This window comes from Drosophila persimilis, unplaced genomic scaffold (assembly GCF_003286085.1).
Source record: "Drosophila persimilis strain 14011-0111.01,24,50 unplaced genomic scaffold, DperRS2 tig00000652-arrow-arrow-pilon, whole genome shotgun sequence".
Lineage (NCBI taxonomy): Eukaryota > Metazoa > Arthropoda > Insecta > Diptera > Drosophilidae > Drosophila > Drosophila persimilis.
This window is the reverse complement of record NW_020825329.1, coordinates 452,277-479,026: the sequence shown is the minus strand read 5'-3', so window position 1 is coordinate 479,026 and position 26,750 is coordinate 452,277. Positions and strand designations below refer to the sequence as shown.

The 26,750-nt window shown below is 35.2% G+C and overlaps 2 protein-coding genes across 8 annotated transcripts in view; one reads left to right on the top strand and one right to left on the bottom strand.

Moving 5' to 3' along the window:
* Positions 1-2,688: 2,688 nt before the first annotated feature.
* LOC6602549 (putative dual specificity tyrosine-phosphorylation-regulated kinase 3 homolog) lies at positions 2,689-8,572 on the bottom strand. Of its 3 annotated transcripts, XM_026990994.1 has the most exons (7): positions 8,392-8,569; positions 7,738-8,308; positions 6,710-6,929; positions 5,762-6,645; positions 3,742-4,342; positions 3,285-3,671; positions 2,689-3,228 (listed from the first exon to the last, which is right to left on the bottom strand). In XM_026990994.1, exons 3-7 carry the CDS (start codon positions 6,870-6,872, stop codon positions 2,933-2,935), a joined length of 2,331 nt encoding a protein of 776 aa, XP_026846795.1. In that variant the 5' UTR covers positions 6,873-6,929; positions 7,738-8,308; positions 8,392-8,569; the 3' UTR covers positions 2,689-2,932. The 3 variants fall into 3 exon arrangements, with proteins under 3 accessions (XP_026846795.1, XP_002027589.2, XP_026846794.1); XM_002027553.2 differs by having other exon boundaries at positions 6,710-8,308; positions 8,392-8,572; XM_026990993.1 differs by having other exon boundaries at positions 6,710-8,292; positions 8,392-8,572.
* Positions 8,573-10,049: 1,477 nt separating this feature from the next.
* The window catches only part of LOC6602551 (calcium-dependent secretion activator), a 40,959-nt gene continuing 24,258 nt past the window's right edge, over positions 10,050-26,750 (top strand). For 2 of the 5 annotated variants that reach the window (XM_026990953.1, XM_026990951.1), the window contains exons 1-17: positions 10,050-10,151; positions 11,135-11,523; positions 12,996-13,116; positions 13,559-13,726; positions 20,128-20,303; positions 20,452-20,683; positions 20,740-20,990; positions 21,079-21,093; positions 21,936-22,166; positions 22,220-22,364; positions 23,011-23,117; positions 23,178-23,353; positions 23,417-23,623; positions 25,332-25,468; positions 25,525-25,712; positions 25,765-26,054; positions 26,113-26,225. In XM_026990953.1, the coding sequence (XP_026846754.1) occupies positions 11,180-11,523; positions 12,996-13,116; positions 13,559-13,726; positions 20,128-20,303; positions 20,452-20,683; positions 20,740-20,990; positions 21,079-21,093; positions 21,936-22,166; positions 22,220-22,364; positions 23,011-23,117; positions 23,178-23,353; positions 23,417-23,623; positions 25,332-25,468; positions 25,525-25,712; positions 25,765-26,054; positions 26,113-26,225 (2,901 nt within the window). In that variant the 5' untranslated portion in view covers positions 10,050-10,151; positions 11,135-11,179. Of the gene's footprint in view, positions 10,152-11,134; positions 11,524-12,995; positions 13,117-13,558; positions 13,727-20,127; positions 20,304-20,451; positions 20,684-20,739; positions 20,991-21,078; positions 21,094-21,935; positions 22,167-22,219; positions 22,365-23,010; positions 23,118-23,177; positions 23,354-23,416; positions 23,624-25,331; positions 25,469-25,524; positions 25,713-25,764; positions 26,055-26,112; positions 26,226-26,750 lie in introns of those variants that run through there. The other 3 variants (XM_026990952.1, XM_026990955.1, XM_026990954.1) reach the window with 2 other exon arrangements.

The following is a 26,750-nucleotide window of genomic DNA, read 5'->3' as shown; positions in this document are numbered from 1 at the left end:
GCTCAAAGCTAGACGGCCGCGTGGGAGGCGGAGTCTACTGCAGCGAGCTGAACATCAGTCATTGCTTCAGGCTCCCGGATCACTGTAGTGTGTTCCAAGCGGAGGTTGAAGCCATCAAGGAGGCCATTTCGATCGTCTCCAAACTACTCCTAGATACGCACTTAGTGTGCGTCTTCTCGGACAGCCAAGCAGCTATCAAAGCTCTAGGCTCAATATCGTCGAACTCAGCGACTGTAAATGACTGCCGCAGGTCTCTGCACGAGATCGCAGAGCAGTTAGATCTCTTCCTTATATGGGTCCCCGGCCACAGGGACATCGAGGGGAATGACGCCGCCGACGAGCTAGCCAGGCAGGGTACTACGATTCCTCTCCTATCGGAGAGGGAGCAAGTAGCGATGCCTTTGGCTACGTGCAGGCTCCTAACGCACGAATTGTTCGAGCAAAATGCCAATAGGAGATGGCAGCAAACCGTTTCCTGTAAAGTCTCAAGATTGATATGGCCACATCGATCGAAGAAGCGCTCAGCAGAGCTGTATAAACTCAGCAGAGCACAGTGCTCTGCAGTTACTAGAGCCATTACGGGACACTGGCAGATCGGCACTCACGCCTCTAGACTGTCAATCCCTCATAACGACTTCTGCAGGAGTTGTCGCGACGAGGAGGAGGAGGAATCGGTCCCCCACTTCTTCTGCCACTGCCCAGCCCTTGGAAATCGTCGTCTTCGTATTCTCGGGGCCGCTTTCCTCACGGACATTTCGGACCTATCCGTAATCAAACCAGGGACCTTGTCCAAATACATCCAAGCCACCGGATGGGACTGCCCTTAACCCGCAGTAGTATGCTCTCACGGTTCGGGCAACGCGAAGGGGCACATGCCCATGCGGCAACACAACGGACCTGTTTATAGGTCCAAGTGAGCTTGGGGGCGGGAGGCTCTTATCCCCCCCCCTCCCGGCTACCGCTTTAACCTAACCTAACCTAGATCATTCCTGTTATTTAAAAGACTATAATAAAATATGCATCATTCATATATATGTATATATAATTTCTTAAATAGATACATTTAATCGTAAACGGTTTATTAGCTATTGTAATGTCGTAGTACTTCATGTTTTAAGTTTTGTGCCAAGATTTTCTTAACCTATTAAAATACTGAACTTAAAAAATAAACTATAAAAACTTGTTATTCTTTTTTACATTAAATATGTTTTTAATTTGCATGGGGTAGTAGATTTCGATGTAGACTTTGCCGGTTACAGATAGGAACTAGTATTATTTAAAATCAACATTTTTGCCATATCTACCTTCAAATTTGCTTAAGCTTCTACAAATAAAGTAATACATTCGTCTTCATATTTGATATACGATGAATGTGTGCACGCACACATATTAAAACCACTATATGGTAATGTTATGTGGTAATTACTATTTTCAGGCAATTAAGTACATTAATATTGTTGAATCATCGGTAGCACTATATGTGGTTTACAACAATTTTCACGCTCAGCTGCATACACTCGTTGTAATTTAGGTTTTTTATTTAATAAATACCATCAGAAAGTGCCAATTATAATGGATTTGAATTGACTTAACTTAGTATTCGTTATAAAGTCATGAGAAAGATCTCTAACGATCTACACATTCTAACGAAAAACCTGACGTAAGCATTATATTGACAATGTTGTTTAACTAATTTTAAAAAATTTCACAAATCAATTATTTTATAATGAAGCTAATACAAAAAGATTCAAACTATCTTATTTATTTTAGGTATTTATTTAGAAACTTGAAGATAATTAACAAAAGGTTATTACCTTCAGTTTCCGTAGTATTGCACAAATAATAATTGAACGTTATGAAATATATATTAAATTTGTAAACTGACTTTGTGTAGAACAAAGGTGTATTAATTAAAATCAATAATGAACAACTAACTTTTTTTTTTTAAATGGTCATGGGAAAAAATGTGTACAATGTTATGAAATAGTTTTAATAACAATGTAATTTTTTAATATAGAAATTAGATAAAATGAAGAAAGTTAAAAAAAGATTTTATCTCTGCTATTGATTTGAGATATTTTTTAGTGACGTGAAGATAATTTACAAACGTTTTTACGTCTCAGACAAATAATAATTAAACGTTATGAAATATGTATAATAAATTGACTTTGTGTGTAAAAAAAATGTTTAATGGCACTTTAATACAGAAACAGAACGTGTACAAAATTTTAAAATGCATGAAAGTAATGGCTATATTTATCAATTTAGAGCCAAAAGCGCTTACGTTCGCTTTTTGAATTTGAATTTCTATTAGATTTATGATAATTTGATTCGATTTTGAGTTACACTTTCTAAATATTGTAAAATAAATAAATATGTAGAAGATTTTAAACTGCAACCAGTAGCGTTGAGTTGGAATATCTTCAGAAACAAAAGACTCAGCTCGTCATTTTAATAAATATAATATAAATAAACGTCGGAAATGCTTCCTTCTGTGAATTGCAAATATATAATATGATCCAATTTATATTACACTCTGAAAAAGGTATAAAAACGATCATTAATGATATCTTACTACAAACAATAGTTAACAAAGTTCACTGCCTTGATTAAAAACTCGTACTATACATTTTTAATTAGTTTGTATATTTTCAACACTAATATATTTTAAATGTTAAGTAAGTTTAAAAGAAAAATTGGCAATATTTTTTACTTGTCTGTAATTCAAATGCATAATTTTGATATTTTCTTGAGATCTATGCTGCATGTGTAATTTAAAGCAAGTGCCAATACAATGCAAATCAGGGCCAACTATATAGACGTATTCAGCTTATAACATCTATGGCAGTGTTGTTAATAAATCAGATAACAACAATTAGTAGTGCTTCTAATCCCTTAGATGGCAAAAATCTGTATATCGTCAAACAATTAGCTACATATCTTTGGAAGATACTTTAAAATTATGGGCGTGCTGTGAAAAGTTTTTATTTTCATTGATACCACTGGACTTATCCATTACGCAGGTGTTACTGAGATTAACAAAAGAGGACGAAGCTGTCATGTCCATATCTTCCGTAACAGAATCTGAAACCAAACCTATATCGGTTGCTGTTAAATTAGGTGTGGTTGAAGCTGAATATACGGAGAATACATCTAAGTTTATGACCGGTTCCAATTGCGTCAATGAGTTGGCAGAGCTGTTTAACGAGGCAGAAAAGCTAGATAAACCTGAAAAATATTACAGAATTAGTTTGCTTTCAATGTATTATTTACTTTAATATTACGTTCAGTTCCATTATTGTTCATGTGCGGCAAATACGATAATGATGACGGTGGATGTCTGGAAGTAACAACACTCCGAGCGACTGTACTGAGACCACTAACGCAACTGGAATCAGCTGAATGGGTTAACGACGACAAATGTGGCGATATAACAGTAGTATTTTTAAAACTATCCGCCAAAAGGTCGGCTGTTAAGAAAGCAGCAGCTGGCGCTGGTAACGATCCGTCCGAGCCGTTGAGACTTATGGTACTTTTAAATTCTTCTTCAGAAATTCCGCCATGGTTTACACGACCACTACAATTGCTGTTCTCTCTTTCCATTGTTAATGAGGCAGATATAGCAGAGCTTGCAGATGCAGTCGTTTCATTTGCAGAAGTTATATTTAGTCCTGAAAATATAAATAAAAACACGTCCAGACGAAAAATGGTCAAACAAATTTTAGTCAGCTAACTACCTACCTGTTACCGGTGATTGATCACCACTGACATTAGCTCCGTTTAAAACACCACAACCGCTTGAGCTACTTGGTGGTCTGGGAAGACGACGGCGAAGCCACGGATGTTTAAGAGCCTCCGATGGAGTTAAGCGTTTATCTGCATCCCATTCCAGACAACCACGAATAAAGTTGAGAAATAGCGGATCCTTGCATCCATCCAGTGCTTTAGAAAGGCTTTTTGAGCATGGGGGACCTCGTGGCTTTCCTCGGCGCGACTGGCCCCCAATTAACACAACCATTCCATCAGACATGGTGCGTACAGTGCAATAACGTGGATAACCTTTTGGGCTAAAGAACGTTTTGGATCGCTTTGAGGTGGCTAGTAACGTTTTATTGGGCATGCCGAGAACTTCAATAATACAGGCAAGTTGATCGCTTTCGTTTTCACCCGGAAACAGTGCGTGACCCGATAGTAGTTCTGCCAGAATGCAACCCAAGGACCACATGTCAATAGCTCTGCCATATTTTGCTCCCAAAATAACCTCAGGGGCACGGTAAAATCGTGATTGTATATATGTATATATGCGTTGATTTTCAAAGCATGACGAACCAAAGTCAATAACCTTTTAGAAATATAAAATTATAAATCGAGTTCTTGTAGATGTAGACGTAAATTATTGTGTTGGCATTGTTAAGTATTAATTCCTAACAGGTGAATTCATTTGTGAAAAAATTCGTACAGATAAAACCAGCTATTACGTTGGTAGTCGCGGCACACATACCGCAGAACTCTACTACCCCACCAGTTTGAATATACATATGTATGTAATCGTATGATTTATGTATCTTTTATAATATATTTCTGGACACCTATCCTCTTCCCACATAATGAAAAATATTCTGGCTGTTGCTATACCGCACCGTCCATGCAGATTGAAGATATCGAGCAAGAAAGTGGAGTCAGACAAGTGAAATCGTTTTCTTCATTCCTTAAGTATTGATCCGATCGTAACATGGTCCACTTTTGGAGGGAGTTGTGGCAGTGTGATATGACTGGATCCTGTACAAAAAACACTGGTATCTCCATGACTATATCGACTGCTAATCAATATATACATATACATATACATATTATAACAAATGGATATTAAATAGGTTGACTTGTATTGCAGTATATATTGGAAATAGATAGTCTTGACTCTGAGTTTTTTATAACAACATACAAATTCTTTTACAAATGAAGTGTCTCTGTTCAAGTAAAAACTAACTCTGTCTCCATTCTCAATCCGAAATACGAACTATAAAAACGTAACAATCAGCCAGGTTCCGTTTTTCACATTCACAAAAGTTTTCCAATTTACTTTTGAATACACATAAATTGGGTCTCTCGTTTTCACATTCCGCAAGATTTATTCGTTTTCAAAACGAAACGTCTTTTTATACAACGCCTTTTTACGCAAAAGGAAATAAATAGATGACTTATTGATTCATTAACATAAACTTGACACCTATATCAGGGTAATTTAACTTTTGCTTTCTTTATAAATAATTTTATTTTAACCTAACAACAACAACAACACCTTAAAACGAAACGTTTTGGCTGAAAACGTAATCCGCGAAAGTAAAAAACGGAGCCTACCTGATAATGATAAGTATGCATATCCATTGTTTTCAGTAGAAAAGGAGCGGAAAAAATAGTACAATACATTTTCTTGATAAAGGGTACACTGATGGTTTATATCGATAACTGTATGAAATGTACCATAGGCGTTCACCGGAACTTAAAAACATGATACCTGATACTGTACCACTGATAGTACGTTGCGAATTTAATGCGATTGGATCATTATCATCAGTGCCTTTTGAATTAACTCGATTTGAGGGTTTTCCACGTCTCCTTCTGACCGTCAAATCGGAGTGTATGTACAACACACTTTTTAAAGATACGAGAATACCGCTAGTGCATAAATATATTGACTTATAGTATGTACGTACGACTTCTTAATTGATTTAAAATATATTGTATACATATATATTCTTACCTTAATACCAGAACGACCTTGTTGTTTTAAAAGCACATTTTCTGGTTTCATATCACAATGTATAATCTCATTTTTGTATAGCGCATCCAAGCATTGGAGTAGCGAATGTGCAAATTTTCGCACAAGCTGTAGGCTGAAGCCCTTAAATCCATTTTTCTTAATCAATTCATAAAGGTTAATGCTGAGAAGCTCGAATGTGATGCAAGTGTGATTTCGAAATGTAAAGTAGTCAAACATGTGTATGATATTCATAGTATTATATTTATCGTGACGACGTAAATGATGAAGAATTCGAATTTCCTCTTGTGCTTGCCGATGAAACCGCTTCTCATTGCGCACTATTTTTAATGCTACATGCTCGTGAGTCTTATGATCATAGGCCTTTATCACCTGGCCGAAGCTTCCCTTGCCAATTATCTTGAGCATTTCGTATCGATACGCTACGTGATCGTGGGGTATATGAATATAAGCCCCTTGTTCATTATCATAATCAGAATTGTTTGGTCCGTACACTCCTGGGCGTTTTTTTGCATTGGCACCAATGAAATAAATCTGTGGATACGCTAGTATTTCAGTACGCTCATATGGAGTTAATTTATGCATGTACAATATCATAACTTGTTGCGGGGAAACAACCAGTACTTTTGGTTTTTCTTGCAATGCGCTCTTTTGTTGGCCAGACATGATGATCTGCTCATGAAAGGTGAAAGCGTCGTTTTCTACAACTGGTTGAGATTTTTCCTTCAATAGGTCGAGGGAATCTGATTCCGATTGTAATTTATAAGTGGATGGAATAGCACCCCTGCAAGAAGGCAAATCTTTTGAAATAAAGCTGGAAATGAAATCGGTTTTTGACGAGACTGTTGTAACAGGCAGAGAGATTGCTGAAATATATTATTAAATATATTTTTTACCCGTTCGATAATAAATAAGCTCATATATAGTCACCTTGAATGGTTCCGGAATTTTCGCATCCATCTGAAATTAAACTACGTTGTACATTTTTGCCATCTCCAGAATGGTTTTCGAGCTTCTCTGTGGGTTGCAATTCTTTTTTATTATCATGAAACATTCCCGGTGATCCATAGCTACTACTAAAATATTGCACCATGTTTCCGTGACAAGAGTGATGGCTTAAATTATGTGAATTGGTATGAGTGATGCCAGCCTGGGTGGAATTTTTATTGATCATCTTGATTTTGGTCTGAGGTGTAGATATTGATATTGCAGGTGAAGATGCTTTACCGATTTTCGCTACAACGGGCGCTGCTTTTACGTCGCTTTTCCCGGGAAAAGTATTATCATCACGGATTGCATTTGTTCCAGATAATTGAATATGATTACTTTTTTGTTGTGTTCCAACCATAGTTACGAATATATTTTTATTTAAATAATTTTTATCAGATTTTCCGTTATTATTTTTCAGCCTGTATGTGTTATGATTTTTAGTGGACTAAGTCCCACAGAAGATATTTGAATACAGAAATGGAACGACTTTTTCGGTCCTACTGTGTGGAAGATGGATACACAGTTAAAGTTTCAAATTTTTCGTTGTTTGCTATTTTTACTATTTAATAGTGCTGACATTAAATTTTCATATTTCGGGGCTTAGCTTCCAGCATACAAAGAAATTGTCTCTCTTAAGACATTGACAGGAAAATGTAAAAAAAAACTATACCTTGTTGCGATGTTAAAGATATGGTATTTAACGGATTTGCTTCATTCAATATTGACATTAGTAGTTTCTTACTGCTGTATGCTCCAGAACTGTTTTAGTGGTATTAGCCACGAAATAGTTTTGAAGTAAGGGGTTACATCTATACCATTTTACTGCATTCAAATTGTTTGTTTTACAGCAACAAGCCATTTTTGATGGAATTGGAACGAGTTCAACATTTTTTGCGGAACGTGTTGTTTGATAAATCAATATTCATTTCTTCATCTGCATTACATATAGCAAATATATAAATTCTTACTTTGAGATCAAATGGGCAAAGGTGACGTTTCTTGAAAAATTTGAGGAACGGCAATTGGGGATTATCTTGGGTTAGGTTCGAAGTCGACGTACCCTTCGCATCTGAACTTTTTGCTGAATATATTGATTGAAATAAAAGGATTTTTCAAAAATTTGATTACTTTGTTAAAGTGGTAGGAGATATATAAAACTTCTGGAGAGTCCCTATTTTAACCACAGGAGACAGTTTTCTATGTCGGACCTTAAGATAGTGACTCGTTTATAAGATTTTCATGGTAATGCAGTATTAAAGAGCATTTGACATCTTTAAGATGTGATTGCTTTCTTATGTTGTTGTTTGTTGACGTCTCGGTTAACAATTTTCATTAGAAAGGTTTTTGGAACCTTATCTATTGCAGCTCTAACTTTTTTTACTGAAAGTCTTCTCTGTGGCGTCTAATCATTCTCATTCAGCATCTAAATTTACAAAAAATTCTTCAGCCAGTTGATCGTGTCTTAAACTATGCCGGGAATGAAGTTAGATCCAGACTCCATATATATATTTACTGAGTGTGCACTAAAATAGGAGAAAACTAAATATAATTATTCAGTTTAGCCTAAAATTAGTATTCTTTTTCTTATTACTTGAAACATATGTAAGTATAAGTATTCATACCTACAAAGAAACCAATCATTTTATGTATCCATCATGAGTGGTCCCAAATGCAAAAAAGTCTGCAAAGTATTGAGTCCTGTCTTGGCTTCGCAGTCCCGAAGAATATAGTTACAGCTTGGATATATCACCCAATGCATGTACATTCCGAATATTTTAAATACATTCCATTCCATACACGTACATATAGACAAACAAGTGACATTTGCAAAAAAAAAACACGGGATAACAAGCGCTATTGAATTAAAGAGTTTGCGATGCTTATTTGGCAAATTTAGTAGTAATATTGTTTTAATTAATATAATTAATTAATATCGTTTCTTTCGAGTTACGTTTGTATACATAATTTTCAGCCAAAAATACGTAAAGATTGCTGGATTCGATTAATTTAGTGAAGACACAAAAAAAATATTTCATAGAGGGCACCGGCAACAATGCTGTTGTGCAGTACAGTACTGTCAAATATCGTCCCATCGATTAGATCGATATTTTTTTGTTTCGTCAATTTAGTAAAGTAGATAAAGTAGCAAAATAAAACAGAACTGAGAAGACTCATGTGAACTGGGAGTATCTAAAAATCAATTTTAAATTTCATATTGTTTGTAATATATGTGAATGGCAGGAGAGTTGAAAATTTAATAACGATGAGGTTATGAAATCAGAATCATTATGGGTAAGTGTTTTCATTGTTCAAGGTTAGTGTTTCTTGGTTATGCAAATTTAACTACATCTTTTAATTAATATTTCAGAGTATTATCATATACATACTTAAGACACAAAAACTGTTGGGCTACGCAGCCGAATATTAAACAATAATCCATAGATTATAGCCCGTGGTGCGTCAGTAAAGATGGCGTCTTTTATTGTTTGTTGTTTGCAATGCCCAAACAGTGTACCACATTGTAATCTACATATCTATATGAATCCGCACGGCAGCAGCCTATGCAGCCGTTTTCTCGCGTATTTCTTTCTTTATTTCGTCTTCTCTACTGGCCCTTCTTGAATCGAGCTAATCATTGAACAGAATTGTCGTGCTCTCGTCGCAAACCGAACTCAAACCTTTCTCTATCCCTTTCACTCTGTATCACAGTATATATGTATATTTACCATCCTCCACAATAAATCGTATTAAATCGAACAATCATCGACTTTTATTAAATAGATCGCAAGCATACGCAGCTAAAAAATCTAAGTAGCTCAACAAAAAAAAATTCTCAATTTTATTTAAAAATATATTACTTCAAAACTTTACTATTTTATACAAATTTAAATTATATAATTAAAATATATCACCACAATATTGATTTATCTTAACAATGAGAAATATAAATCTGTTTCAAGAACACCTTATATTTCTAATTTAGTGTAAAATGAAGGTATCGATATTTTTCCATGGAACTTTACTATGTGCCGTTGTAACACAAAATATAAAAAAATTTCTCCGTTCAAATAATATACCTTGCAAAAAGAACGTCTTCGTTTTTTTAAATTTGATATGTACGGTGATTGAATATACTAAATGCGAACTTGTTTAATATTTAAATCTTTTGTTAATATTTGACTGAAATATATATATCTACAATCATAATTCATGAAGTGAAAATTACATGTTGACACTAGCATATCGTGAAGGGTGTGTGCCTTACCACCATATTCGCCCTTGCTATTAATCGTTAAATACTTACAAACAATGTATACATAATGTACTTGAACTAACATAATTTTTTAGCACGTGAACCCCAATCAGTGAATAGCGTTCAGATGTAAGATTTTAAAAATATCGAACCATTTCTGAATTGAAAATTGTTTGACAGGTCGCGTCTAAGGGTGACCCAACATATCCATATATTAACGTGTATATATGTGTGTTATATACAACAAATCATATGATTTGTACCGTTGTTTTATTTTGTTACTAAAAATATAAAATACTAATATGGGTTTTGGAAAAACAAAAGCATACTTTCATTAATGAATATAAATAAAAATGCTGCATAGAGACACAGGATAAAATAAGAACATGTGTAAACAAAATATGACTCATGTGCTAATTAGTCCCGGTACTCTTTTTCCAACACTCATGAATATATGTACATATGTATATAACATATAAATTTTTTCTCAAACATCGAGTTGATAAAGCCATACAGCAGATAGAGTCTGTCACATATGCACATTAATTTTATATTAAACTAAAAGAGTATGTTTGAAGTCCACGACTGCCGAATCGAAGATAAAACGGGAAAACCGTGAACAAAAAAAATTTGTCTACATGATTATCAAGAATCCGTATTATCGGATTGGTTTATTTTTGTATACATTCAATAAAAAATGAAAAAACCATATTAAAGGAGCGGGAACTTTGTGAGTCGCGGCAAGCGCCTTTCTAAACATACTATGTTCGATGCTGATCAAGAACATATATACATTATGGGGTCGGAAACGCTTCCTTCTGGGTGTTTCACACATCCACTTCCACCTGTCGTAATTTCTGTGAAGATGTCTTCATACATACACATACATGCACATACCATTTTTGAAATATTGTTCACAAACTTTGGCTTACTAAAACCGTGAAAGTACAAATTTGATGGTACGTGAATACCGCTAATGTAGAATAAGAAATTATGACGCCAATCGCACCTGAAAAAAATATTAGGGACTCTATGCACCTTCGATAATAACCTAATAATCTTATGCCGATCCAAATAACAGTTAAATATATTTTTTGTAAACTAAATTACAGGTTTGAGTACAACGCCTGACTCAACGGCTTCCTTTCGTATCTATCATGATTGATCCTAGTTCTAGTGAGGAAGAGGGCGAAGAAGATCCCATAGTAAATGTGTCAACTAAAAGCCGTCTTGCAGTACCGCCTAAGTCTGCGGGAGGCATTACTGTAGCAAGTGGTACTTCAAGTCCCGCGGTTGGATCTAACATTCCCGTATCTGGATCTAACGGTGATTTTGATGGAAACCATAGGGCATCTAATGCCATTGCTGTTGTAAATCGAACTGATGTTGGAAATGTTGGTGTCGGGGGGGCAATGGTCCCAGGCCCATCAAAAAATGACCAAGTACATGGTAATCGCGCCGAAGGGGGTAACCTTGAGGTTCCAAACAACGGCATTCCCAGGTTCGTATGCATTTTGCTAACACAAATTTGTGTCTATAAATTAAGCTGGGGTACCAAAGAAAACTCTTGACTTTTTGACTCTGCAGGTGATACAGGATCTTGGGAAATTTCATTTTTCGGACACTTTTTTCGGAGTTCAAATGTTTATTTAATTTTTTATACCCGGTACTCACCGGATATGAATGACAATTCTAGTAGAGATTTGACTAGAGCTTTTTAAATTATGCTGAACAAGATAAATCAGAAATTCTTACCATATTTTGGTACGCTGAACGTGAATCCAAGGTCAGATTTGATTCATCACGTCAGGTTTTTTTTTTCTGACTTCAGATTCGCTTGTCCAGCTCACCAAAATACATGGGAGTATGGTACTCTGGTCAGACGCGCATGGAACTTTTGTTTTTGTGGGGCTGTGTAATCTTTCCAAACTGTTACACTTTATATGACCAAACCAACCGAGAGTTCCCGCTTTGCCTTCTAGAATTCCAACTCAATTGGATATCGGTTGGAATAGACCTCTGTGGCACCCCCGATCTTGAAGAATTGATTAGCCTTAAATAAGCTAATATGGCTAATATGGCGGGACAGAAATGGAATGAACATGTTTCTTAACGGTCATGCCTGGTTTCGCTAGAGAAAAATGTATCTTGTCTGAATACTAGGACTCATTTTACTTTTTTGGCATAACTTGAATATGTCAACCTAGCTTTTTATCAAATTGATAGCTAGATTGATACAAATTTTCAAGATACAGATAACGTCGGGCTTTCTAAAACAAAAACAGTTCTTTTAATTCTTTAACTTTACAATTACGATACAAAATACAGCTTAAACGTATCAATTAGGCATTGATAGATGCCATCAAAAGGCATACAATTTTGCGAATTGACATGAACATGACTGATGACTGCACTTAAACGTCTGCGTAAAAAAATTTTCATGAACTAAATCGAGTGAATGGTGTAATGGAACAAAATTGGCTTTAAATATAAACGTATGTATGGTTATGAAATAATATTGCGTGAAAAAACAATCCATGAACATACCATTCCATTGCCAATGTATATTTAAAATGTGAATGACAGTCAGTTTGTTAGCTCATTTGGTGAATGTAAATCCAGTTACAAGCAGCACATCTCTGGAAAAAATAGAATAATAATACAGCAGTTAAGCTCGTCAGGTCATCTGCAAAGACAACAAGCAACATTATCTCCTTATCACAGTCACCATCATCAGCAGAAACAAATAAACAATCCACATAAAAAGTTCACTATTGAAGAGCCATACCTGCACACAAGCTTCTCCGATCAGAAAAGTTTGGCTGCTAGGGGTGTGACTGATGTATCCTATATAACTGGGAATATGACTCAGTCACAGTACAGTAACAGCATTACCCGTGTTTGGTCATCAGTGGATGCTCAATTCCAGGAGGTAATACAAAGTAATAATCATTTGTTGCTATCATCATCTAGTGGTGTTTCGCAAGAAACATTAAATCAGAGCATCGGATCGTCGAGGGCCAACTCACTGCCACGACCTGTGTCACCATCACCATCTGTTAACAGCGATAAGCCTGAAACAGGAGACCCACATGTAAGTGTACATTAAAGTACATTTAAGTAAAAAAACTTCCTCTAAAATATTTTTTTTTTTTTTACACCTGTAAAGATTATTTTAATTTGTATCGCAAAAGGAGCTCCATAAGTCGCAATCTGAAATTTCATGCATTTTAGACTACTCCAGCATGAGGTTTTCCCAAATGTTATCCGATTTCTTTAATTTTTATGTTTTGTTGTCGCTTTATCCATTTCAAACAAATTTTATACTAATTTGTTTTTACACCATAGTCATATCCTTAGAAACAAATTATTTTTAAAACCACACGTTTGTAATGCTTTTTCGGTCAGTTTTACCCAACGGAAACAAAAATTAAATTAAATGTCGTTACTTTTCACATCCAAAACTAAATTTTTGCCGATAAGTTAAAGTTATTTTATTTCCATCATTAATTAAGAATTAACCACTTTTTTGTTAGGATAAACATGAACGCGAGGAGGAAGAACGCAAACGCCGAATTCAGCTGTACGTATTTATATCACGATGTATTTCGTATCCGTTTAATGCTAAACAGCCTACGGATATGACAAAACGGCAACCAAAAATTACGAAACAACAATTAGAGATAATTACCCAACGATTCCAGGTAATGAATGAATTTGTATATACAATTTAGTTTATGATACGGTATACGGTAGTTCGGTATGATACGTTTTACCTGTAAGTTATGTTTGTAGGGAGCAGATCGATGTTTCCACGACGAGATTGATGGTCCAGTGACTCCTAGTAGCCGTCGCAAGAAAAGAAAGGCCGATGGGTTTCGTGGTATATATATATATATATATATATATATGTAGGTGTGTGTATTTGTATTGGGTCGACCAGTTGAAACGGAGGTGAAATCTTAACTAAACTCTAAGCCTTATGTTCTATGCTTTATGCTGCGGTGAGCGCCGTGTGGATCGTGGATTGTGGATCGTGTAGATCTTCCGAGCGCCCCTCCGAGCGCGCGAGAGCGAGTTGGGACCGGAGCGCACGGAGTTGGCACAGTGCGCGGCAATCATTTGCTGCTGGCGTGAACAGTTTCTCTTCGCTTGTGTTATGTGTTTCGGGTTTTCGGGTGAGCCCGACACACGATCGTGTCTCACAATAACAACTTAGAGAGACACTTTGGTCAAGCGCTCACAGCAAAAGTGTCTTTAGATGAGCAGACCCAAAAAAGTGTCTGAGTAAAGAGTTTTAGTTTTTTTTCGTGTATATGTTTATTTATTCATGTTTTCCGCATCTTTTGGGCTATTGTATTGTAATATGTATATTTCTTTGCAAAATTGGCAAACGAACATTTTCGTTTTGCTTTTCACGATTCATTTTAAGCTCCAATAGTCAAACCGTATAGAATTCACAAAAATTGATAGTTGCCATAAGCATCACACGTACAAGCACGCATACATATGCTAAAGACACTTTGTTCGTTTGCTCGCGGCAAGATGCTCAGTGAAGAACAGGAACAATAGAGAAGTGAAAAAATCGGTCTTTGCTTGAGCGAAGAGCGAGTTGAGCAAAAACCGATTTGATCGGGTCTTTTTAGTCCATTTTCTCAATGTGTCCGTCAATGAGATGTTTTTATCAGACACGCCGAAAGTGTCAACAGTTATTTGCGAGCTATGGTTTTAAGCCATCGCTATCTAGAGTTGCAGCACCTGTAAGACCCAGAAAATTGTTACTACGATTACCAAGGTAATCTCGTTAATCTGAGCCAATAGCATGCAATATAAATGTGGCGTCAAAACTCAAAGAAAATGTTATGAAAAATATTAAATTGAATAATGAAATATGAAATCATTATTCGTTTCATCTGGGAAGCGAAAACATCTAAAATCTAAAATCTTATAATCGAAAGCACATAAAATTTCAAGAAAATCGGTGAAGCCATTTCGGAGAAGTTCAATTACAAACATTGTAACCCGAGAATTTAATATATTTGAGCAATGCCAATCAGACGCAGAGGGGCCAATGTGAGTCATCAAACGATCATGTCTAGAACCATGCGAGATATAAATATACGAATTTCTGGTGAACAAATCCAAGAAAACAGTGCAGATGAGCGTATGCGCATGGCGCAGTTACTTTAGACAAGTTCGACGTACGCTTAAAATGGCGATGGGAAAGTTGCTGTTTATGAAAATACTGGATGCATAAAATTACAGACGGACTCTTCACAATATTTCACATATTTCCCGATATACACACACAATAGGAAAATCATAACTGGCTGGCAGAAATAGCGATTTTAGACAAAATATGTGGACGTCAATGGGTTTAATTTAAAAATACAACAGTTGTTGCCTGGGGACTTGGTGTCATAGAAATCTATTGATGCAGTTGGTGATACCAACGAAACTGTGAATTATCCAATTGAGTTTTTAAATTCATTAGATTTGCCAGGCATGCCTCCACACGATTTACAATTGAAGGTTGGATCTCTGATCATTCTGCTTCGTAACTTGAACTCACCACGGCTGTGTAATGGCACACGGTTAGTTATTATAAAACTAATGAGAAAGGTTATTGAAGCCATCATTTTTATTGAAAAGTTTCAAGGCGAAAATGTGTTGCTGCCACAAATCCCTATGATTAATACAGATGTGTCAATTGAATTCAAACGCAATCCATTCCCAATTAGATTGGCATTCACTATTACGATCAATAAGTCACAAGGCCATGCATTGTCTGTATGTGGCTTAGATTTGGAAACACCATGCTTTTCCCACGGACAACTATATGTGTCGCCATTCATCCAGTTTGTTTGTGCTGGCTAAAGACAGACTAACCAGAATATTGTACACTCTATTGCGCTGAGAGCTTAATCTGTATTGTTAAGTAGTCTTATAATTGTCATGTCAAATAATATACATAGCAAAACAACGTTTGGCGGGTCACCTAGTTATACCGGATACTCAAAATGAGTATAGGGGTATATTAGATTTGTGGTGAAAATGGATGTGTGTAACGTCCAGAAGGATTTAGTACGTAAGCATTCTGCTTCAAACCAATAAAAGTTTAAAAAATATTGCATTTTAGTTAAAAATGCCAAATGGTAAAGAATTTTCTGAGGAAGAACAGAGAAGGATCAAGAGAATGAAATTAGCCGGCATAAAAACTGGTCGAATAGCTTCGTTAATGTATCGATATCGAAATACTATTTCAAAATGTTTCATAGATCCAGACGGTTACCGCATAAATCGTCGACTTGGCCCAGTATCGACCATAATAAAATTGACAAAATGGCACTTGCGGCAGTTTGTAACTGAAGACTAAATGATTTGCAACAAAATCAAGGCAGAACTCGGGCTATCAATCCCCAGCCAACGTGTGAGCCAAATTTTGAACGAAAATTTTCACCTCACATATCAAAAGAAAGTGGGCAAACTCCGCTTAAGTAACCGTCATAATGATGCGCGCATGTACTTTTTGAAAAACAAGTTCTGGGTTCACGCATTAGAAAATTTAATTTTTAGTGATGAAAAAAAAATATAATAAATATATTGGAGAGACCCGCGTCATCCACGGGCAACTTGCTACAAGCCAAACCATGGTGATGGATCGCTTATGATATGGGCTGCCCTTAGTGCTAAAGGGAAGTCTCCAATATGTTTAATATCTGGCCCAATGCTCAAGCATACTATATAGAATTGATAGATAGTGAACCTTTTTCATTTGCTGAGCATTTCCATGGTGATCAATAGACATTTCAACAGGATAATTCGCCAATTCAAGTTTCCCGGGCCTCAATGGGCTATTTTGAGACCCACAATGAGTCAATGAGTCCGCACCTAAATCCAATTGAGGATCTGTGGAGCTTCTTTGCAGCAAAAGTCTACTCCTGTACAAGGCAGTACGAAACCTTAAAGGAATTAAAACAAGCGATCGTTGCAGAATGGAACAGGATAGAGTTATTAACTCTACAAAACTTGGCAGGCTCAATGCCCAGTAGGCTGAATAAACTTCAGGATCACAAGTTCAACCGCATTAATTATTAAGAGAGTTCATTTTCCCAAAAACTTGTCCTTAGGAAATTTTTTTTTCCAATCAAAATATATTTTGCTGTTATAGCCATTTTCTATCTGAAACATATAAAACTATTTTTTTTTGTTATTACGAAAATTGATATTTACTTTTTTTATGCCAAACCAAATAAAAATATAAACTAAATTTAGTATCCACACACCACACTGGGATATCGGACCTGCACAAGTTTATCTTAAAATTTCGCCCTATACAGGACGAAAATCTGTTGCATCCACAAATCTCAGAGACTATTAATGCTAGAGTAACCAAATTTGGTATCCACACTCATGTTAGATCTCTATATAACAGGTGTATTTCAAAATGTTCTGTCTGGCTATAATAATGATCCGATTCAGATTCAGATTCTGCAGTCTGGAAGATAGAATTCTGCGTTTTTGGGATTCTAATATTTTTAAAGTTGTCAGTGCCACAGATTTTCGTCCTTTGTGGGGGCGGCAGAGCGCGTGGCAAAATTTTTAAACAAACTTGATTCAGTTTGATATCACAGGATTCTGGGTACAAAATTTCGTTGCTGTAGCTCTCAGAACTATGCGTCAAAAAAGACGGTCAGAGGGACTTACGGACAGACAGACATGACTCCATCGACTCGGCTACTAATCAAGAACATATATACTTTTTGGGGTCGGAAACGCTTCCTTCTGGGCGTTACACACATCCATTTTCACAAAAATCTATAATACCCCTATATTAATTTTGAGTATCGGGTATATAAAAGCAAAGACTATACAATACCAAAATGTTGCATGAGGAACAAATTCTTTTTCAATTTTCGTTTGACGCTTCATGGTACGGGCGCGCGGGGCTATTACTTCAATTCTCTTTTACGCTACCTTCGCCTCCGAAATGCTACTCGGCTTCGTCAATGCCTCGGTTAGCGTCGAGTCGGTGTGTCTCGAGAGAAAGAATACAAAAACAAAATATGAATCGTCTGCGTGCCGAAACCGTAGGGTAACATGGTCGCTGATGTCTTTGGCGCGGCACAGTGGGGACTCAGCCGAAATAGTCAAAAAATTGTATGAGTGCTTTAGATAAATTTAATGTAGGCATCTAATAGAGAATTTTCCAATCGAATTTTCAAGATAGTTTTAGTTTAGGAGATATAAGCACTCAAAGTTTAACATTTTTCAGTATGCAAATATTAATTGAACTCATATTCACTAACTAATTTAGCAAGCTGAGACGGCCACAGGTCCCACTGTGCCGCTCCAAAGACCTCGGCGATCCGCGACCACCGCTTCGACGGTGCTGAGGCTCGAGAGTCCAGAATTGCTGAACAGACGAAACCGATGGGCAGCGGGGTCGCGGTAGAGACGAAGTACAGGCGAAAAGGGAATTGAAACCCCGCGCGCTCCCTCGTGCCTTTTGGGTTCTAATGTTAGGACCCGCCATAGAACAGCTTTTTGGTCGCTCATGCAACATCTTGGTATTTTATAGTCTTTGATAAAAGCTAAACCTAGAAAAAAAAAATTATTAAACAATTTTAAAGCCGTAAATATATAATAAAATGTCGGTTTGGTTTGTAGGAATGTTTTCCTTTACTATTTTGTTCTATAAGAAAGATAATTCTTGATAACATCTTTTCCTCAAAGTTTCTCTTAAAATCCAACAACTACGTTGTCAAGGAAATATGAAATGGCCTATTTTTTGTATTTGTATTTTTGAATTTTTTTTTTATTTTAAAATTAGGATTGTACTTTATTTATACATTCCAACATGCCCTAAACCATCAGGCTCCATGCTTTATTGTTTCCTTGACTTGATGCTTTTTTAGCTTTCCATTTGAGCGGTGCCAGAAGTATTCACATTGTTCTCATTGAAAACGGCTTATTTTGGTATCATCTGACCAAATTATCTTCTTACAATCTCCGTGGTCCAGTTTCTGTGCTCCTGGCTAAATTTAAGACGCGCAGCAACTTTTTGACAGATAGTGCAGGTTTTTTCTGGTTAACTGCCACTGTAAGGCCGATCGTGTGCAGAGTTTCCACTCATGGAACGTTGTCCAATTGCTTAAAATCGATGGAGTAATGAAGAAAGAATATTATCTTCATATTTTGGAAGCCAATTTATCAAATTTTATAGACAAATGTGTCAACCCCATATCTGAGATCACTTTCTAGCAAGACGGTAACCCGAAGCACACGACTAAATTCATGAAAAATCGTCCCAATAATTCGAGTTTTCACTTAATCCAGTGCCCTGCTCAATAGCCCAGATGTAAATCCCATTGAACATCGATGGGCTCTGCATAACAAACATTGGAAAAGTACAAGTCTGCACCAAAGGGAATGGATACTAAATTTCGTCGAGAGTATGCCAAAATTTATTCGGAATGTGATAAAATCTAATCTGCAAAAGTAGATACATGGACTTTCGAAAAATTTGTAATCTCTCACTAAATCTATGAAAAAAAAATCACAAGTATTGATATATTTTTAAAGATTTTACAGGCGTTTAAACTGAAAAGTGATGAACATGTATCCACTATGACTGCTTAAGAATATTCTGTTCCGTTTCGGAGATTTTTCTATTTTACTAGATTAAGCCAAAATCGACTTATATTTCGCGTACGTTCGCGACCACATGTTTATTGCTATCATTATGAAAACTAAAACTCGATGAAAGCCATCTTTTGTACTAAACATGGAGTTAACAGATTGCTATTGAATTGAATAAAAAGACTTGGTAAAAATTTGTTTTTTTTTTTGTTTTCTTTCTTTTTTGTAAATTAAAAGCGTTTGAAGGTACGTTCGGGACACGCGGAAATGCCCATATATATATCTTTCAGGGCGGATGAATATTACATAAATACAAACTAGTGAGAAATAAATTATACGTAAAAATACAATAAGATTCTTACAAAAATGTATACATAAACTATTATTAGTACAGATTTATTTAAACAAAATATTAAATGAATAATATTTATCTGGAAATATATGATTTTCTTAAATCTTCCAGTCATTTCTTAAGGGAGAAACACAAATAATGGCGGACGAGGCATTTCAAAATGCTGTACAGAGTTACCATGATGTGTTTTTAAAGTCGGAGCGTGTTCTAAAAATGGTTCAATCCGGAGCATCTTCGCAGCACGATTTTCGAGAAGTATTCCGCAATAATATTGAGAAACGTGTGAGGTATAAAAAAATGATTTTGCTTTAGCAGTCTCAAATGTTCAATTTTCATGTTTCATTTTTCCCACAATGAAAATATTACACACAAAGAATAATTTTTTTAACTTAAACGATATTAAAGTTAAAATTATACTAATGTTTCCATTTTAAGATCTTTACCAGAGATAGATGGGCTGAGTAAAGAAACGGTTTTAACTTCTTGGATGGCAAAATTTGACATTATATTAAAGGGCAGTGGCGAAGAGGATTCAAAAAGACCGTCACGCATGCAGCAGTCCCTAAACAGCGAGTTAATTCTTTCTAAGGAGCAATTGTACGACATGTTTCAGCAAATATTGTCTGTAAAAAAATTTGAGCATCAAATTCTGTTTAACGCCTTGATGGTATGTTGTAATTCACTTTTAAATGAAATACTAAAAAATGTGTACACCCAATTTAGTTGGATTCGGCAGATGAACAAGCAGCAGCAATACGTCGGGAATTGGATGGACGAATGCAACGGGTTGGAGAAATGGAAAAAAATCGTAAACTTATGCCCAAATTTGTTCTCAAAGAAATGGAGTCTCTTTATATTGAGGAGTTAAAGTCATCTATAAATTTATTAATGGCAAATCTTGAGTCACTTCCAGTATCGAAAGGTAATATGGACAGTAAATATGGACTACAAAAGTTAAAACGCTATAACCATAGGTGAATATATTACAAATAAAATTATTCGATTATAATATTATAGTAATTTTTATATTTGTCTCTTGCTCTTTAAATTATTTTCTTACAGTACACCGTCATTTTTGTAAGTTTTCCACTACAAATATTTATTAAGTAATATAACATATTTATTATATATATAATTAATAATATAATATATATATTAAGTAATACTTGTAAGGTATATTACATATATTACCCTAATATTTAAAGCTGAAGTAATGCTTTATTTTATTAACCTTTTAATATAGTGATAAAATTTTAAGTCAAGAATCAGAATGCGGTCAATTGAAGTCATTATTGATCGACTTGAATTGGAAATCATTTCGTGAAAACCTTTTTATAAACGGTACTCGATGAGTATAGGGGTATATAATATATAAGATTTGTAAGGAAAATGGATGTCTGTAACATACAGAAGAAAGCGTTTTCAACCCCATTAAGTATATATATTTTTGATCAGCATTAATAGTCGAGCGATGTAACCATGTCTGTGTGTCTAGAACAACCAAGAACAACCAAATCATATGGAATGGCCATATCTGCCAGATCATCATTATAGCCAGAAGGAACAAATGAAATTTTAGTGGCTACGATGGCGTAGCTATCAGATAAAATCTAATATAGATATCATTAAAGCGTTAAACAAGAATGATATGAAATGGCTATATCGATTCGGTTAATAGTGCTGATCAAGATTCTATATATTCAATTAATTTTTTAAATTTATTTATTCGCCATTCGCTAATTCTAAATAAGAAATAAAACTAAAAACATTTAATTTATTATACTAAATATATAAATATATACTAAATAACAGTTATACCTAGAATTAAATTTCGTGCTTAGATTTTTCGCAAGTATTTTGTTGTATTTGTATCTTAAATATTTGTATTTTTCCATATTTCATTATAAAAAAAAAATAAGGAAACTGATATTGCGCTCCCATGGCTCTCTATCTAAACTGGAGGGCGACTCAGAAGATGGTTCTACACAATTAACAAAGTTAGACGTTGTACTTACCTTTCAACTAGAAGTCATTGTAATGGAAGTTAAGGGTCTTAAATCGCTTGCTCCTAATCGTATTGTTTATTGCACGATGGAAGTTGAGAATGGCGAAAAGCTTCAAACGGACCAAGCAGAGGCATCAAAACCAATGTGAGAAAATGGCAATTGTGTTATTTGAATTAATCTAATTTTATTGCAAATAGGTGGGACACTCAAGGCGATTTTACTACTACACATCCATTACCTGTTGTCAAAGTGAAGCTTTATACAGAAAACCCTGGAATGTTGGCGTTAGAGGATAAAGAATTGGGGAAAGTAACCCTGAGACCTACTCCACTGTCATCCAAAGTGAGCCCTGTATAATTATGCATTAAAAACACCGTGCGACACAACTATATAATGTACTTTCAACGACACAAAAATTGTCTTTTTTAAAAATTAAAAAAAAACCGTGATTTTGTGACCGCGTGCTTTCATAATTTTTATTTGGAATCTGCAGCCGGATATCCACAAAAATTAATTGAAACAAATAGTTCAATCTTTCACAGAATTTTTGATTCGTGTCGATAGAGTGGATATACATACATACATAACCATGTACTTGAATTTTTCTACCATTTCTAAGGTTTCTTCAATTTTGCAATCTAAAAATGTTATCTTTTATTGTATAGTCCTGTTTTTAAACTTTAGTTTTTCAGTGACTACTAATCATTATATTTGTTCAAAGAAAGGTACGAAATAGTTAGGAAATATTTAGTATGTTTTTTTTTAATTATTATCTTTTTTGTGTCGATTATCCGCGCTGCAGATGCCGACAAAAAATGATGAATCGCGGTTTTTAAATTTAAAAATGACTGTTGGGGGTATATTGCAAAATCCAAATATCCGAAATGGAGTTACTAATCAGGGTCTACAACCTAATTTTAGTCTCATTTAAAGTACAAAATAAATGTTGCTGAGTGTAGTATCGTGAATAAAAAAATTTTATTTTTAGTCACCAGAATGGCACCGTATGATTATACCAAAGAATTTGCCAGATCAAGATATACGTATTAAAATAGCATGCAGACTCGATAAACCATTAAATATGAAACATTGTGGGTATGTAAGACTTATTTGGAATGATTAATGCTTAGATTTTAAATATATTTTTATGTTCAGGCATCTTTATGCAATTGGCAAATCTGTTTGGAAAAAGTGGAAGCGACGCTATTTTGTGTTAGTTCAAGTTTCCCAGTACACATTTGCAATGTGTAGTTACAAAGAGAAAAAATCAGAGCCGTCTGAGATGATGCAGCTTGATGGATATACGGTAGATTACATCGAGGCAGCTAGCGGTATATTTAAACTAAAACCTAAAAACGTACATGAAAATAAGATTTTCCCTTATTTTTAAATAGCTAATCTTATGTTCGGCATCGATTTAAATGGTGGTCGTTATTTCTTTAATGCTGTTCGCGAGGGTGATAGCATATCATTTGCTTGCGATGATGAGAACGAGTGTAGCCTGTGGGTTATGGCAATGTACAGGGCCACCGGCCAATCTCATAAACCTACGCCACCGATCACTCAGGATAAAAATTCAGCTATGTCGAAAATACAAGGTGGTATGTATTAAAACTATGAAAAGCACGGTGTACTCGTATTACATAGATATGAAATAGAGTTGTATAAATGGATTAATACGTCAAAAACGTTTAGAATTTATTTGTTACCCAGGATCCTTGCTAACATCTAATTTTTTTCTTTGTTTCTTTTGTTTCGAAAAACCCAAAAAAAAAAAAAAGACGCGATGTGAATTGGTTTGAGTATATTTTTTGACTGAATTCATATACATGGGCGAGCACGTGTGGATACTAGTGTTGTGTTGCTCATGAGTGAGTGAACAAAAAAGAGTTGTTCACTTAATTGAGCAACTGAACATGTTCCTTCCAAGTTGTTCTTTTTTTGCTCACTTGTTCTTTGTTGTTCACTTGTTCATTTTTACTCACTTGTTCTCTACTCACTTTTTGCGCAATTTTACTCCTCAAAGGGCATTTTGCGATCTGACAGCTTTGCTCATATTTGCGTTTACTTCACACTTTTTTTCACACTATTACCGGCAAAGCTGTTTACTCTTTTGAAAAATTCACTATGTCGCTAATTCGAAAGTATAGTGAAATTTGGAACCATCTGTGCATGAATAGTGAACAACTGAGAGAGCAAGTCAGCAACTGAGCAAGTGAGTAACTGAGCAACTGAGCAACTGAGCAAGTGAAAAAGTGAGTTAACTGAGCAATCTAAGAGAGCAAGTGAGCAATATGAGTGAGTTGACTCACTAAAAAAGAACAAGTGAATATGTTCACCAAAATGAGCAATGTTTACCCAACACTAGTGGATACATGCTCATCACTTTTCAGTTTAAACGCCTGTAAACTCTATAAAAATACATAAATTCTCTATTTTATTTATTTTTTTTTAAGATTCTTTAATTTGTTGAGAAAGAACACATTTTTTCAAAAGTCCATGTATCTATTTTTGCACTTTTCATATATTTGTACTTTAATAATTTAAAAAAAAAAAAATTTTCCAAAGAGCCTTTGATTTTATCACATTTCGAATAAATTTTGTCATACTGTCGACTAAATTTAGTATCCATTCCCTTTGGTTTAGACTTGTACTTTTGCAATGTTTTTTATGCAGAGCCCATCGATGTTCAATGGGGGGTTGACACATTTGTCTATAAAATTTGATAAATTGGCTTCCAAAATATGAAGATAATATTCTTCCTTCATTATTCCATCGATTTTAAGCAATTGGACAACGTTCCATGAGTGGACACTCTGCACACGATCGGCCTTACAGTGGCAGTTAACCAGAAAAAACCTGCACTGTGTGACAAAAAGTTTCTGCACGTCTTAAAATTAGCCAGGAGCAAAGAAAGTGGAGCAAGGAGATTGTAAGATAATTTGGTCAGATGATACCAAAATAAGCCGTTTTCAATGAGAACAATGTGAATACTACTGGCACTGCTGAAATGGAAAGCTGAAAAAACCATCAGGTCAAGGAAACCATAAAGCATGGAGGGTGGAAGAGTGATGGTGTAGGGCTGCTACACTTTGTGGAATGTACCCCAATTGGTTAAAATCGAAGAAAGAATATGATCTTCATATTTTGGGACTCGCGGTAGCGAGTACAACAAGAGAGAGAGAGAGAGAGAGAGAGAGCTAAAAAGTATCGGCTAGTTTTTTCTTACTTGTTTAAGTACATTTTGCCGAGTACCCATACAAAAAAAATACAGTTTATTACTTCTTTTGTTTTTTTTTTACCATTTAGATGCAGATAAAGCACGAAAGCATGGCATGGAGGATTATATAAGTGCTGATCCTTGTACATATGACCATGCTACGCTTTTTAAAACTTTACAAAACTTAACGCTTGAATATCGGCTTAACGATCCGTACGCATCTCTGGTGAGTACATTATTTAACTTATATATTTAAAAAAAAATTACCAATTATCTGTGCAGGGATGGTTTAGTCCTGGTCAAGTTTTTGTTTTAGATGAATATTGCGCACGCTATGGAGTACGCGGATGCTATAGACACTTATGTTATCTTTCTGACCTATTGGATCGGGCTGAAAAACAGCACATGATAGACCCGACGCTTATTCACTATTCATTTGCATTTTGCGCTAGTCATGTCCACGGAAATAGGTAATATTGTGTCGTTGCTTATAATTAAATACAATTTTATACAATTTTATAGACCTGATGGAGTGGGAAGCATTACTCACGAAGAGAAAGAGAAGTTTGCCGAGATCAAAGAACGCCTACGTCAGTTACTCGAGTTTCAAATAACCAATTTTAGATATTGCTTTCCTTTTGGTCGTCCCGAAGGTGCATTAAAAGCAACATTATCCCTATTAGAGAGAGTATTGATGAAAGATATAGTCACCCCGGTTCCACCTGAAGAGGTTCGACAAATGATTAAAAAAAGCTTAGAGACAGCTGCTCTTGTAAATTACACACGACTCTCTAATAAAGCAAAAATTGAAGGTGTGTATATGGATATAGATGCATGTAAATATGTGTTTATAAAACATTTTACCCTCAGATGATTTGCGTGGAGAAATTATTGTACCGCCACCAAAAAAACTAGAAGACTTAATTCACCTAGCCGAACTTTGCGTTGATTTGCTACAACAAAACGAAGAACATTATGGAGAAGTAAGTTGTCTTTTTTTCAAGTCAATACATCGCTTTGCTTTGTTTCACTTTTGTCTTCAGTTTTTTATCCAATGATAAGTATAAAAACGCATCCACGTCTATATTTTTACATAAATATACACATAAATGAATAATTTTATTCAGTGATTCTTTATGAATCACTAGCAAGCGAGTCATTAAACTTCTTTGTGTGTAACGCCTGTTTCATTCTAAAAGTTGCTGAATTTTAAAAACGTTGTGTGATTAACTATGGTTCAAAATTATGAATATGTATATGTTTCATGCCTGTTCCTGTTTTCACGTATTTCCATCGATTTCAATTCAAGATTATTATTTTTTGTTAAGGTGTTGTTTGTTAGTTGGGTGTTATGGTAACAACCAACAGTGAATAGAACCGAAAAAGATTTTTAAAAAACAACTAGGACAAGCATTTCAGTCAAAGAAGAGATATTAGGTAGGAACGGGAGGTTAATATACATATGTCCGAATATTTCACCTTGAATGGGTTAAAGGGAAAACGAAACA